The sequence below is a fragment of the Mus caroli genome, unplaced genomic scaffold (genome assembly GCF_978045245.1).
Source record: "Mus caroli unplaced genomic scaffold, Mus_caroli_1 scaffold_1, whole genome shotgun sequence".
Classification (NCBI taxonomy): domain Eukaryota; kingdom Metazoa; phylum Chordata; class Mammalia; order Rodentia; family Muridae; genus Mus; species Mus caroli.
This window is the reverse complement of record NW_028227256.1, coordinates 57,261,477-57,276,428: the sequence shown is the minus strand read 5'-3', so window position 1 is coordinate 57,276,428 and position 14,952 is coordinate 57,261,477. Positions and strand designations below refer to the sequence as shown.

General features: G+C 40.5%; 1 protein-coding gene across 1 annotated transcript in view; it reads right to left on the bottom strand.

Annotated features, from left to right (window-relative positions):
- Positions 1 to 14,952, bottom strand: part of Cyp20a1 (cytochrome P450 family 20 subfamily A member 1) — a 47,285-nt gene that overhangs the window by 8,896 nt on the left and 23,437 nt on the right. Inside the window, exons 6-10 of the mRNA XM_021169317.3 lie at positions 13,761 to 13,839; positions 9,013 to 9,128; positions 7,701 to 7,755; positions 3,740 to 3,860; positions 479 to 590 (exon numbers count right to left, since the gene is read on the bottom strand). Coding sequence (XP_021024976.1) covers positions 479 to 590; positions 3,740 to 3,860; positions 7,701 to 7,755; positions 9,013 to 9,128; positions 13,761 to 13,839 — 483 coding nt within the window. The remainder of the gene's footprint in view (positions 1 to 478; positions 591 to 3,739; positions 3,861 to 7,700; positions 7,756 to 9,012; positions 9,129 to 13,760; positions 13,840 to 14,952) is intronic.

Sequence of the window (14,952 nt, the reverse complement as noted above, 5' to 3'; positions counted from 1 at the left end):
ACGGTGCTCCACAGCTGAAGGTGGTGCTCCACAGCTGGAGGGCTGGGATCCAGTGATGACTGCTACACAATGAGTGCATGAGAAAGAACCTCGAGGATCTTCATTGCAAAATGCTTTGTTTTGGCATTTTTCATCTTTCTGGTCTTTGGTTTGTTATATTATGGTTTTTAATCTGTGCTTTTATTGTTTTGTGTCTGTGTTGTGAATGTTGGTTTTTGTGTGTGTTTTCTTTGAGCTTTTTGTTTGTTTATTCTAACTTGTTTCCTTATTTCTCAGTTTGTTTTCTAAAGAAAGAAGGAAGACCATGGAGTGGGAAGGACAGGGAGGATATGGGAACAGATGAGGGAGGAGAAACTGTGATCAGAATACATCATATGAAAAAAGTGATTTTCAATTAAAAGAAATAAAATAAAGAAAGGCCCATACCAAAGTAGTTGAGGATAAACTGACTGAGTTAAATATACCAAACACTTCCTACCTCCTTAGGAATAACAAATGGGCCGACTTTTCCTTCAATATCTTGAAGCCGGGCAGAAACTGGAGTTAGTTTAGCAGTCCGAACAGTTTCAAAAAGTACTTGCTGACAATAACTGTTTTTAAAATAAACAAACAAACAAACAGATGTGATGTCAATAAACATGACAAACACTAGCAGAATGGAGGTAAAAAAACCACATGATAAGGCTGGAGAGATGATTCAGACTTAAGAACACTTATGGCTCTTCCAGAGGACCCAGGTTTGGGTCCCAGCATCTATATGGTGTCTCAGTCTGTAACTTCAGTGGCAGGGATCTGGGAAACTTTGGTTTCTTTTTGTGGATGTTTGGTTAAGACTGAACTCTGGGTTTTTGAAGCCCAGAGAGTAGGATGGTTTGAGACTGCTTCCTGGTAGGTACCTGTCTTTTAAAGTGGCCAAGTGACTCCAGCCACAGGCCCTGGCAGCAACTGGGAGAATAGATTGGAGAGAAGGAAGCAGGAAGACCTTCCATGGCATTACTGTTCCCTTTTCTAGAATTCCATATCTGCGAAACCATGGGGGACAGGGGCCTTTGTGCTTTGTTTCTTTCAATTCATATAACAAAGTTAACTCATGTGGCTGTATATATTGACCTTGTTTTTCTATTCATTAGAGCCTTCCTTAGTATGGCAATATTACAATTTGTTAATCTATCTACCAGTTGGTAAACATCTGGACTGCTTCCAGCTCTTGTGTGTTTGCAATATACAGCTATTAACATCTGCACACAGGTCTTTGTGTGGTCAGTTTTCATTCTCTTGAGTACCTAGGAATGCTGAGGAATTTCTAAGTCATGTAGAGGCTGAGTGCATGCTTAACATTATAAAAAGCCTACCATAGTATTTCCCAGAGGATCTGTACTATTCTGTATTTCCCAGGATCCAGCCAGCCCTGCCTCCCAGATACTGAGGTAGGCAATGATGTGGTGGGTGGTGGGGGGTGGGGGTATGATGGGGGTTTGGGTGTGGAGTCTGTGATCACAGCCAAAGCTGCTTACTTTTGGCAATTTCTACCTTCTTTAACTCTTTGCTATTAAGCCACTGGCTTCTGGCAATTTAACTCCTGCTGATAGCAGCAGGGGATTTTTTTTTTTTTTTTAAAAAAAAAGCTTACTTATTTGAGTTCTTTTCTCTCTGGCTCAAGGGCCTCTCCCTAGCCAGGTGAGAGGCTTGGTTTTTATTAACTCTTTATAAGCCAAGGAGAAAAGAAAGGGAAGAAAGGGAGAAAATCAAGTGCACCCTTGAGCGCGCGCGCACACACATCCCATACATTTTGGCTGGGTCCAACCACCTGTTTCATCAACTGTACAAGTGTTCATGCATACTTATGTACATACACAGATATGTACATGTGACAGACATATACATATATACATTTGGTGGATCTGGTAGAGCCCTAAAAGCCACACTTTATTTCTTCTCTTAGCCTTTTTATACCTTCTTAGACAAAAGTTCTTTATAAAACTACCTCATAGATAAAATGTTACACAAAAGAGAAATTACAGAAGGAAATTGATAGTAAGTTCAAAGCAGTGTCTCACTCTATAAACTCATTATAAGTTCAAAGCAACAGTCTTACATGGCCTTGCTTTATCATAGTGCACACCTGTGGCCTTAACCTTGCCCTGACCTAGAGTAAATGTTTTCCCTTGATCACAAATCTGTCACAATTCTGTTTCTCTTCTAGTGTAATTATGAAAGCTCATTGTATTTCTTGTTATACAGACTTTACTTACTATTCCATGAGGAGGGCACATTATATTCTTGATTCTTTATTACATCTTTCTGGCAAAACAGCTAAGATCATCTCCTTAAACTTTCTTCTTAAAATTATTTGAATCAAATCAGGAATGCTATAATTAATTTATCTAACATTAATTCATGAAAGTTCATCTTCATGTTGATTGTCAAGAAATCTGCCCAATAGGATGGACCCAACAGGATGGTCGAGGAATCATTAGGCTATGCAACAATGACAGGAAAGGCTTATCAGCTGCAAGAAGCAATCCTGGGATGAAGTCTCTGAGGACCTTGCATCTCAGAGCTCACCCATCACAGCCATGAAAACAGTGGGCCAGCTCTAAACAACTCAATTGCTCATCATAGCCTTTCCTAGATGGCTTCTGACATGTAGTCCTATGAACAAAGCGTGAATGTACACATGCTGGATATCATTGCTACTACATATAGGCTAACTAACAGGTTATCTAGAACTACTTTATTGTTTTTTTTTTTTTTTTTAACGTGAAACAGAGTTGCATACTCTTGTCTTTAAATGTATTATTTTGTGTAGGTATTTTGGTTGTATGTGTATCTGTGTACCATATTAGTGTATACTGTCCATGGAGGACAGAAGAGGGCACTGGAGCTCTGAAAACTGGAGTTACAGATCATTGTGAACCACATGTGGGTGCTGGAAATCAAACCTGGGTCCTTTGGAGGAGCAGTTGATGCTCTTAACTGCTGAGCCATCTCTCCAGCTCCCAGAACTACTTTTATGATTTTTTACACATGAGATTAAATTATCCATTAAAATCTGTAATTAAATAGGTGTGGTGTAGGTAACTGTGATCACAGCACTCGGGGGGGACTTTGCCTCAGAAAGCAGCAACTGTCCAGGACAGTTAAGAGTACTTGCTGCTTAGTCATGCTGGGCAGCTCACAACTACCAGCGACTCCAGCTCCAAGGGAGCCAACTTCCTCTTCTGGTCTCCACAGGCACACACACATCTGTACAAACACTCATACATGTACACGTACACAAATGTGTACTCATACAGACACATACATGTACACACACACACACACGTGTACAAACACTCGTACAGACACAGATGCATATAAATTTTTAGCTATTTTGTTGTTGTTGTTGTTTTACAAAATAGGGTCTCACTATGTTGTTCTGGCTGTCCTAGAATTCACTTTGTAGACCAGGCTGGTCTCAAACTCACAGAGATCCACCTATCCCTCCCTGCCTCTCAAGTGCTGGAATTAAAGACGTGCACCACTATGCCCGGTTAAATAATTACAAAAAAAATAAACAGAAACAAATGAAAATATATGTAGACCTATGTATATATTTTTCTATTCTATTCTATTGCAAATCTATAGAAATATTTTAAGATCCATCTATCTTTCCTACATATTAGCATAAGCTTTATGTTATAAATAAGCCACCTGATGTTTGCCTTTTAATGAGATTTTCCTTTCATTGTCGTCTTACCTGAGCTGCTCAATTTTCTCTGAAGTGATAGGACCCTCCCCTAAAACTTGCTCTATCTCCTTGTATAGTTTCTTCTGAACTTCTCCAGACGTCGTAAGGAAATGGATCGTCCAGGTACACACTACAGAAAACTTATGTTAGTAACAAAGAAAATAGCTATTGAATGATTTTTGATATTTAAAAAAGTTTGTAAATCTGCCCCCCTGCCTTGCCACGCCATGGTGCATAAATGTTATCAAAAATTAAAATGAAATTATTTACAGGGTTTGAGAACACAAATATGTATATAAGATGGGTAAATATGCAGAGCGACTGAGATACCAACATTCTGGAGTCTGACAGGTAACCCACAGCACTTGCCACACCCTGCCTAAGGTTGGTGAGACCAGACAGGGAGGGGAGGACTGAATGCTGGGGATCTGTTTCAATGTCACGAAATAAAAACCTGACCTCATCAGCTTCATTATTATTATTTTATATGAGTACACTGTAGCTGTCTTCAGACACACCAGAATTGTGCATCAGATCCCATTACAGATGGTTGTGAGCCACCATGTGGTTGCTGGGAATTGAACTCAGGACCTTTAGAAGAGCAGTCGGTGCTCTTAACCATTGAGCCATCTCTCCAGCCCCCTCATCAGCTTCTTTACTCAGAAGCACCTATGTAATGATTCCTACAAATCAAAGTAGTGGGAGATTTGCTCATATAACCACATTACATTTTTTTAAAATTTTTAATAATTATTGCTCAGGCTAATGACTTCCCAAACCACCTGAGAGTTTATTGGTGATGTAATGTCTAGAGATTTCTGACTCTACAGGTTGGGGTAAGGGCCACCCAACTGCACTATTTTAAAAAACCTTTAATTGAATTTACTACTCTATTTGTGTGTGTGTGTGTGTGTGTGTGTGTGTGTGTGTGTGTGTGTGTGTAGACATGCCTGTGGAGTTAAGAACCAGTAGAACTCCATTTTCCCCTCCACCATGGGGATTCCTAGGACTGGATTCATGTCATCAGGTTGGTAGGCAGAACCTTTAGCCTCTGAGCTATCTTGCTGGCTCCCATCTACACTTTGAATAAGTACTCTTGACACCCAAGCCCAAGGGCCACTGGCTCATGGCTCACTTCTGGTTTCAGTGGGCTTATGAGTTATTTAAGCATTCCCATACATCTTCTCCCTAGGATATGCTTAAACAACAGTATAGTTCTGCCTTTTCTCTTCCAGCTGCTTTGACGTGTGTATAGAGTATTGTTTACGTCTCCTTATATAATTACCTTGTTTTTCTAGAGTGAGGAATGACTCAACTTAACTTATCATCATCATCACTAATTACTACAGTGCTGGTGATCAAACTAAGGCCTTGTATGTACAAGGCAAATGCTAAAAGCTACACTTATAAAGCTCAAAGTTAACTCTTCTAAAAAATGTCTGTTTGATTCAGTTATTGCCTCTAAAAAGTGATAGCCACCAGGTAACTTAATTATTCAAGAGTAACTGGCTATGTCCTTAACTTTCCCTACATACCATGACTGTCCTGGAACTTATTCTGTAGACCAGGCTGGCCTTAAACTTCCAGAGATCCACCTGCCTCTGCCTCCCAAGTGTAGGAACTAAAGGTGTGCACCACAACTTTACTTAGCTTGGCATTTCTATTTCATAAATGATATGTAAACATATGTAATTTACAATATATATTAAAATATGCAAAGTAGAAGTATATATATATATATATATATATATATATATATTACTGAAAGGATTAAGTAAGGATTTGCATAGAGTAGTCATCCATATGTCCTGCCTACTCCATTATCACTTAAAACTAATAAAACATATATGTGTATGTATATATACTTAATAATTTCAATTACTGCTGGTGGTGGGGTTGTGTGTGTATGTTTGTGAGTGAATGTGTGGGTGGTGGTTGTTTTAAAATACAAAACATATGACTGGAAATAGCTTAAAATGTAATTTGTAGACATTTAATATTCAGTAAGGATAGCTAGACATAATTTCTTAGCTAAAAGGCATCTAAGAGTCATCTATACAGACCAAGTTCAAAAATGGCCAAGGCTACACAGAGAAGCCTTGTCTTGAAAAACAAAAGAAATAGGGGGTGATGAGGTGGCTCAGTGGTTAGGAGCTCTGGCTGCTCTTCCAGAGGACCTGGGTTCAATTCCCAGCAACCACATGGTAGCTCACAACTGTGTATGGCTCCAATTCTAGGGAATTTAGCACCTTCACAGACACATATGCAGGCAAAATATCAATACACATAAAATAAAAGCAAATAAGTCTTCAAAAAAAAAAAAAAAAGCCCAAACAACAAATAAGAACCATCTAGGAATAATTAAGTTTAGAAAAGCAGAGAATAGAGAAATAGGTAAGGAATTCCCCAATGCTAATAAATGGAGTGGTGAGAAATTCAGGTAAAGGTTCTTGGCCCTCCTGCCTTTCAAAAACTCCAGAGGCCTCTTAAGTCATAGCTGGGAAGATGGCTTGTTTTTGCATAAGACCCAGCTTTGATTTCCATCTGTAACACTCGGGGACCAGAAGCCTTTTTCAGATTTCCGCAGACAATGGAGACAAATATGTGGTACACATATATACATGAAGGCGAACATTTGTGCATGTAAAATAAACACACCTTTTAAAAAGTCACAGCACACATACAAAGAAATAAATAACAACACCCTTTATAAACTCTCCCTAAAAACTAAAAATGAGATTCAGATTAATTCTACCTTTGAGATGACCAATTTTTGTGGTGTCCACAGCATAATAAACTCAGTTTTGCTTTGTTTCTGTTTTTAGACTGGGTCTGACTATGTGGCTCTGGCTGGCCTGGAACTTGTGATCCTCCCAACTCACCTTCCTCAGGATGGGAATTTAGACATGTGTGACCATGCCCAGGTTAGTGACATTTTTTTTAAAAAGCTTTAGCAAATATACATCTTTAATGTAATATAGATTTAAAACAAATAAACATTAAATGAATAACAAAAAAAAGTTGATAGGCTGTGAGATGTCTCAGCAGGTAAAGCACTTGCTGACAAGCCTAATGACCTGAGTTCAATCCCTGGGACCTACATGGTGAGCTGAACTCTAACTGCATGCTCACATGGTGGCATGTGCCCACTGCCACCACAACAGAGAAAGAAATGCAAGAAAAAAAAAACCTAAAATAGTTGGGTAATCACCTGCATGAGTTTCATTTACTCTGAAATACCTAGGTACATCTAGGTGTTAAAGAAGAGAAATGACGCATGCCTGCCACCCCAGGCTAAAACCTTTTGCTTGAAATGAAGTATAACGAAGTGAACATAGAATTTTCTACATTTTAAGCTGATACCTAAAAAATTTCCTGGGAGCATTTTATATTGTACATTTTTATGTTTATAAACATTTTTATAAATACTGTATCAACGTGTTGTTCTCTATAAATCTACAAACCGGTGAAGGGCACGCATCTAGAATTTGAAATAGAAATCATCTCCAGTTCCGAAAGAGTTCTTTCAAATGATGATCTCTGTGGACTCCACATCCTTCCAGAGTCCTGAGTGACCACCAGGAATCAAGGAAGGCAGCAAGAGGCCTGGGCTGTGACTCACTGGGGACTGTTTATCTATGGGATTCAACCTTTAGCACCAAAGCGGGGAGGAACAGCAGGAAAAGCAAGCACTCTTCACTCCTGCAGGAAAGGTGTTGATAGCAGTTCATTTGAAAGGCACTAACTAGAATTCGCAATCCATGAAATGTTTCATAATTTTACGGCAGTTTTCAAAGGTGAAATTGAATACATGGAGGGCTGGGGGTGGAACACCACGGGAAGCAAGCTTTTTTTAAACAAGGAAGGGAAACTACAAAGGGATTCTTACAGAATCTCCTTTTTTTTTTTAAAGAGCTTCACCAGCGTCTGTTTTGTTATCCGTCTGAGACAGAAACTGATTTGTACTTACACTTTGCAGTTATTATGCAGCTGGCCAGAGAGAACACCACACAGTCCTCTAGGATCTACAAAACCAAATGGGGTTCAGAAAGTATGTGATACAAAGTGGCCTTTACCAGGCTCTGCGAAAATCATCTAGTTTAAAATTAGGTGCAACAAAAAGTGGGGGCGGGGGGGATATATTATTATTTCTTTACTAGGTCTTCATCACGCCCAAAAATCTGTGTAATGAGAGAATCAACCTAGGGTAAGGACTGCTGGGCCAGGTATCTCGGCACTTCTAGCCCTCATTGCTCTTGCTCAAGCAGCTCCCAACCACTGGTAACTCCAGTTTAGAGGACCTGACCCCTCTTCTGAATGCTGAAAGCTCCCACATGCACATGGTGTACATAAACTCACAGAGGCTCACACATTTACATATTAAAGAAAAGGACAAATAAAACTCTAAACCCTGGACTGCCTATTTTCCATGTGTCGGTTTTACCTTTTATTTTTGTCATTTTTAGTTACACTGTCCTCTGACAATCAGACATGTACACAATGCATTCTGCTTGCTCTCACCCCCACCCTCTCCTACCCACCCTGTCATGAATGGATCCTATCTTGTATTGCCTTTTGTTTTGTTTTTTTGAGAGATGGTCTCACAATGTAGGCTGCCCTAGAACTCACAGAAATTGGCGAGTGCTGGGATTAAAGGTGTGAGTCACCACTCTCCGTTGCCTGGCCTTTTTGGCCTTTTTGATGCAACAAACATTTATTTCTTAGCAGTCTCACAGGTTCATCACAGACACCTTTTCAGTCCTACTTTTATGGCATGGCCTGGTGCAGCGACAGAGCCTTGGGCATAGGGAAGGAAGGTGCCTGCCACGGTCCTCAGAACCTAATTCAATTCCTGCACAAACTCATATCCAGAAACTTACTTCTATCTACCAGCAACTGTGTGTGTGCCATGTTGGGATTCCTACAATGAAGTGGAGTGGCAAGGATGCCAAGGCTGACTCCTGCCTGGCAACACCAAGGAAGAGCATTGTGCTGGTAACAGACACGCACTGAATGAGCTTCGAGCTGAGATGCCACAGCTGGCCATGTGGACAGTCAGCCTGAGCCCATCAAGGCTCACATACACTCTGAACATACCACTTGGGCTTGCTGTTTGCTTAGTCTAACTGTATATGTTCTATAGCCGTTTCAGAGGGTATGTTCGTGTGACACTGACTACCGATAATAAATGAAACACCCTGACTTCTTGGAGGCCATTTGCACTGAAAGAGAAGTACTCTATACACACGTGACCTTTCCATAACCAATTAACATTTCATTACCTGTTGCTCATTAAGTTTTCCCTGTATTAAGGAGTCGATGAAGGTATGCTGCCTGAAGTTCCCTCCTTTTCGTTCCTTTATGATTTTCTTTAAAGTAGATTCCAATTGCATGAGAGCTTAAAGAGGAAAATTAAAAAAAAAAATCACAATATAAACATTTGTGGAAATTAAACCTCCTAAGAATAATTCTGTCCAATATTACCATGTGTGGAAAACCTTTAAAAACAGTAACCAATAATGTTTAGAGAAAATTTATATTTTATTTTTTATATTTTATATTTTATTTATTTATTTTTTAAGATTTATTTTATTATTATATCTAAATACACTGTAGCTGTCTTCAGACACACCAGAAGAGGGCATCAGATCTTATTAAGGATGGTTGTGAGCCACCATGTGGTTGCTGGGATTTGAACTCATGACCTTTGGAAGAGCAGTCAGTGCTCTTACCCACTGAGCCATCTCTCCAGCCCCCAAAATTTATATTTTAAATAATATGTTTTCCTTTCTTTCTCTTCTTTTCTCTTTTCTTTCTTTCTCTTTTTTTTTCTTTTTTTGTTATATTTCAAATACATTCAGGAGACAGATGCAGACAAATTTGTGCAGTGTGAGCCAACCCAGTGTAAAAATGGAGCTCTAGGACAGCCAGGGCTAAACAGAGAAACCCTGCTCCCAAAAACAAACAAACATATGTGCATATGCAATTCAGGGAGTAACTGATTTTAAAGAAACATCTAAATCATTACCACCCAGGTGGAAATGTAAACAATTCTAACACCACACAGGCCTCCAAACATGCATATCTTTCCATTAATATCAATCCTTCCTTCTAAATTCTGTCTTACCTCCGTGGCTCCTCTCAAATCAAGACTCACTCATCGAAAGGCAGAGACAGACGTGAAATCATCAGAAAGGTAAATCCTTAAACAAAATTCTCAGCCAAAAGCTACTGATAACCAACGGCCACTAAAACTCTACACACCTTTGCTTCCCTCCTCGTCTTGGCTGGCGCCTATCTCTTCACTGGGGATGCTAAAACTCACTCTCCAGGACACACTGCTTGTCATGGCTCCCAGGCCCTGACACCCCTAGGCTGCTACACTCCCCCACTTCCCTGCTTGTCCTTCTAAGTCTCATTTTAACTCCTCCTGGCTCATGAATGTTTTAAAGGTGGAATGTCCAAGGATTGTTTCTTACTTCTTTTTCCTTTCTTCCTTCTTTTCTTGTTTCCCTTCCTTCCATCCATCCCTCTGTCCCTCTGTCTGTCTGTTTTAAGACAGGCTCTCCCCGTCTGGCCTACGATGGCCTAGAACTCACTATGTCAGGGCCCTGTTCTGGACCTCCCTTTTAATCTACACTTGCTATCTTGGTGATCTCTGGTCTCAAGATTCTAAAGCTGTCTAACAAAGACTTCCAGACTTTGATGTCTAGTCAGAAGCACTTTTCCTCCAAACTCCAGGTTCATAAATTTCACTGCAAACTCAACATCTCCACTTAAATACCTGAAGCATATTAAACATAGCATCCAGCTGAACTCTTAATCACTCTGCAAAACTGCCTCTTCCCAACCTTCCCATCTTATTTACTAATAATTTTATTCTGTAGTTGCCCACCTTCTACTCTTTTACTCCCTATTTAACCTTACATTAGCCAGCTGATGGTTGAGTTCAAAGCACAGAATTTTCTATTGCTCCCCCTCATGTTTCTGTCCCTCACTACCTGCTGCTTAGCACCTGGTCCAAGCCTTAGTCTTTTTTTTTAGCCTGCTTCATTGCAAGAGTGCCTGGATTACCCCTTCTGCCTCTGTTCTGGCATTCTTATCTATCAGGGAAAACCAAGATTTGAAAACAAACCCAAAATACACCCTACACTTCTAGCCTCCTTCAGGAGACATGTTAGGATAACTACATTGTAGCCTTTCCACCATATAGGATATCATCAGGATAACTAAATTGTAGTCTCTCCACAGCACAGGACACCTTCAGGATAACTACATTGTAGCCTCTCCATCATATCCGCCATCATCAGGATACATTGTAGCCTCTCCACAACACACCTCTAGCCTCATTCCAGCCTCACTGGCAACATCATCAGGATAACTACATTGTAGACTCCTTCTGGCCTCATTTTTCACCTTTTCACGCCCTATAAATTTACTAACTTAGATCATTTATATCTTCCAACTAGAATGAGGTCCCACAAAAATTCTTCATATTCATCAACATCTCCGAGGACCTAACATGTACCAAGATAGTATAACTCTCGACCAAAGAGTAAGAAGATTTGAAAAACTAACTACACATTAACGTTGAAAAGGAGGAGTTGCCGATGGTATAATGCAGTAGTTTCCATACTGCCTCACATTGGGATTACCTGGGAGGAATTTCTAAAACTACTAAAACACATGTCACACATCATAGTAATTGAATCTAAGTGGAGGCAGAAACCAGGCTTCAATATTAAAACAAAACAACACAAAACTGTGGCGTAACAAAGCTTGGGAATTACTGTCTTCCCGAAATATAATTTTTGCAAAGGGGAATTAACCTAAATACATCCATCAAGCGATAAGAATGACAATGCATACTATCACAGAGGATGTATGAAACTGAATTTTAAAAGCCTCTGGTGGGTGTCAGGATGATCCCTAGAGCAGCAAGCATGAGCACAGGATGTTTTGTGGCCTGTGCACACAGTGAGACCCAGCACCCAGCAGGTCATAAATACGTTAGAGAAGCTATGACCCAATGCCCATTGTGTATGGAAGTAATCTGTGGCTCTCGGGAAGCCTCCCCCCCCCCCCCCACCCAGGAGATGGGTTTCTAACTGCTGAACTTAAATTGATGCTCCGCTTGCCTCAGTGCACCAAGTAGCTGGGACCACACATGATTCCCACTGTGTAGGAGTGTGAGTGGATTACTCTGTCTGGTTCCAGAAAACAAGAAAATGAAGCAGATCGGAATAAAATATTAACACATGGGGCTTGGAATTCTCAGTAAAGTGTTTGCTATACAGGCTTGAAGGTTGTGGAGAGACTATCTTATGTATTGTACAGACGTATCACCTGTCAATTAAAAAGCCTATGGCCTATGGCTTAGGCAGGAAATAGAAGGTGGGACATCTGGGAGGAAAAAGAATTCTGAGATGGGAGGTCCTTAGGAAAGATGTGATGAGATGGACGTATGGTACCTGAGCACAGGTAACCAGCCATGTGGCAGAATGTAGATTAAAATAATTAGGCTATTTTAGTTATGATCTAGTCAGAGTAGAGCCTAGGTATCACCAAGGTATCTATCTGTAAATATATTTTGAGTCTGAGTCTTATTTCTGGGAGCATGGGGCTTGGAAGAAGAACCAGGGCTTAACTAAAACAAGGACCTTGATCCATATCCCATTGCTTGTGGAAAGAAGCAAAAGGCCCTGGGGAGGTTGAGGCAGTCACTCACTCATCTCATCTAGTCAGTGAACTCTAGGCTCAGAACTTAAGGACAAGAGTGACAGAGGAAGACATCAAACTCTGTTCTCTGCACGTGTGTGTGCACACACAGAGAGAACGAGACGCCCAGACTCTGTACGGCTGCTGGGATTCTGAACTCCGGTCCTCACGCGTGAGCTGCCAGCATGTCACCAACTGAGCTGTCATCTCCCAATCCTATAAAATACGGCTTTTCTATACAAATTTAATTCTTTATTTTATAAGTTTACCAATTGTCTACTTTTTATTTGTGTGTGTGTGTGTGTGTGTGCAGGTGCCCTCGGAGGTAAGAGGATATTAGATCCCTCGGAGCTGGAATTACAGGTGTTTGTCACCTTTGTAACACGGATACTAGGGTATAAACAACTGTTAAGTCATTTCTCCAGCTCCTGTATATAAATCTTATAAATTACTGCCGTAAAAGTTAGAAAAGATTTTACTCAATTTTATGACAGTTTTTTTCTTTTTCTTTTTCTTTTTTTTTTTTTTTGAGGTTGGGGCTGGGGAGAGGACTCAGCAGTTGAAAGCACTCGCTATTCTTGCAGAGGATCCAAGTTCAATTCTTAGCACCCCCATGGCAGCTCACAATTATGTGTAACTGCAGTTTCAGAGGATCTGACTCTCTCTTCTGGCCTCTGTGAGCACCAGCCTTGCAAGTGGTACAGAGATGTACATGCAGGCAAAACACTCATACATAGCAAATACAATATAAGATTTTTTAAAACTTCGCAAATAATATTTTCTTCTTTTAGACAAGCTCACCCCTTGCTTATTACTCATAATGCATACTATTAAATGGCTTTCTAGTGTCCACTTATGCTTTCACAAGCTATGTACTGCGCACTCACTGTGCAGTGAGTGCCAGCTTCTACTTACTGCTTTCTCTTATCTTTCACTGAAGAAAAACCATCACTGAGTGAAATGGAGAAGGAAAAGGCACAGAGAAATTATCGGTGACCGATGATCTCACTATCAGAGATAAGAGAACTAAAATCACAGCACATATCTTTGAATACATATTAAAATTTGAAGGCCAGACCTTGGCTGTAGATCCAAGGAAGACTACCCGCCAACTGTATACTACCCCAAAACCAGTTAATTAAAAGTGGCTAAGCTGGCCTGGCATGCGTGGTGGTGCTTGTCTTTAATCCCAGCAGGTGGATCCCTGAGTTCAAGGCCAGCCTGGTCTACAGAGTGAGTTCCAGGACGGCCAGTGTTGCACAAAGAAATCCTGTTTTGAAAAACCAAGAAAAAAAAGAGTGGCTGAGCTTACCCTCTTGATACTGTTTTTTCCGAGTGGTGTTTTTATCCAGTGACCCATCTAGAAAGCCTTTTCCAATCTCAGACCACACCTAAAAACGAGAAAGCATGTAAGTACTACGCAGTGTACGGACTTCCTTCATATTAATGTTGAGTCAGTACTCAGGTCCTCCCTAGCAGCCTATCTGAGCATCCAAGCATTTCTTTTTCAGCTGGCTGTATGATCATTGGCTTCTTAGTTTCCGAGAACAGGGCTCAGATATTTTTTTAATGATTTCAATCAAGGCTCTTTCAAACTAATTTCAGCTGGCATATGAAAACCTTCCTTTCATAAAAGCAGCATTTGTGGGGTAGAGGATGTAAGTTGGTTGGTAGAGAACTTGTGTAGCTCATTTTCCAAGCTGGGGATTGGATCACCCGCTGGAACAAACCCCGAGTGTGGTGGGCTCTGCTTGTAATCCCAGACGGAGAGAGGAGGGTCAGAAATTCAAGGTCATCCTTGGCTACACAGAGACCAGCCTTGGCTACGTGAGACCCTTGCGGGATGGTCCTCACCGCCCTCACACCCATCCCAAAAACAAGGAGAAAAGGAGAACAAAGAAGCAGAGACCAAAAGGCAGCAGTGTGTGTCCTCCGGGTTTTATTATACGTATCTTATCCTCTCAGATAGGAGGGCATTAAATAAATCACAAGTAATTATCAATTTTTATTTCACTTGAAATATTGATAAGCATTAACTGAAGCCCAGTAAATGTTAGAATTTAAAGATTTGAAGACAATAAGCAGAAAAATAGCTTCTAATCTTTCAAAACTGGTCATTAGACAAGAAACAAATCCTAAGCAACATTTCAAAAACTCTTGAGAAGAGGCAAACCCACGAAGGAATGGGTTTTTATAAGTAACAGTTTAATCATGTGTTTCTAATAGTTACCTTAAAGTTACTGCAAGTCAAGTGAGCCAGGTATGGTGGTGCACACCTTCACTCCCAGCACTCAGGAGGCAGAGGCAGGAGCATCTCTGTGAGTCCGAGGCCAGCCTGTCTACAGAGTGAGTTCAAGGATAGCCAAGGGCTATACAGAGAAACCCTGTCTCGAAAAATGAAACCCCACAAAAGTTATTAACGTGCACATTTCAGAGTATTTGAATGTAAAAATGAAATTAGCAAAAAGTGGTGGTGGCTCAGCTAGCAAATCATTTTCCTTATA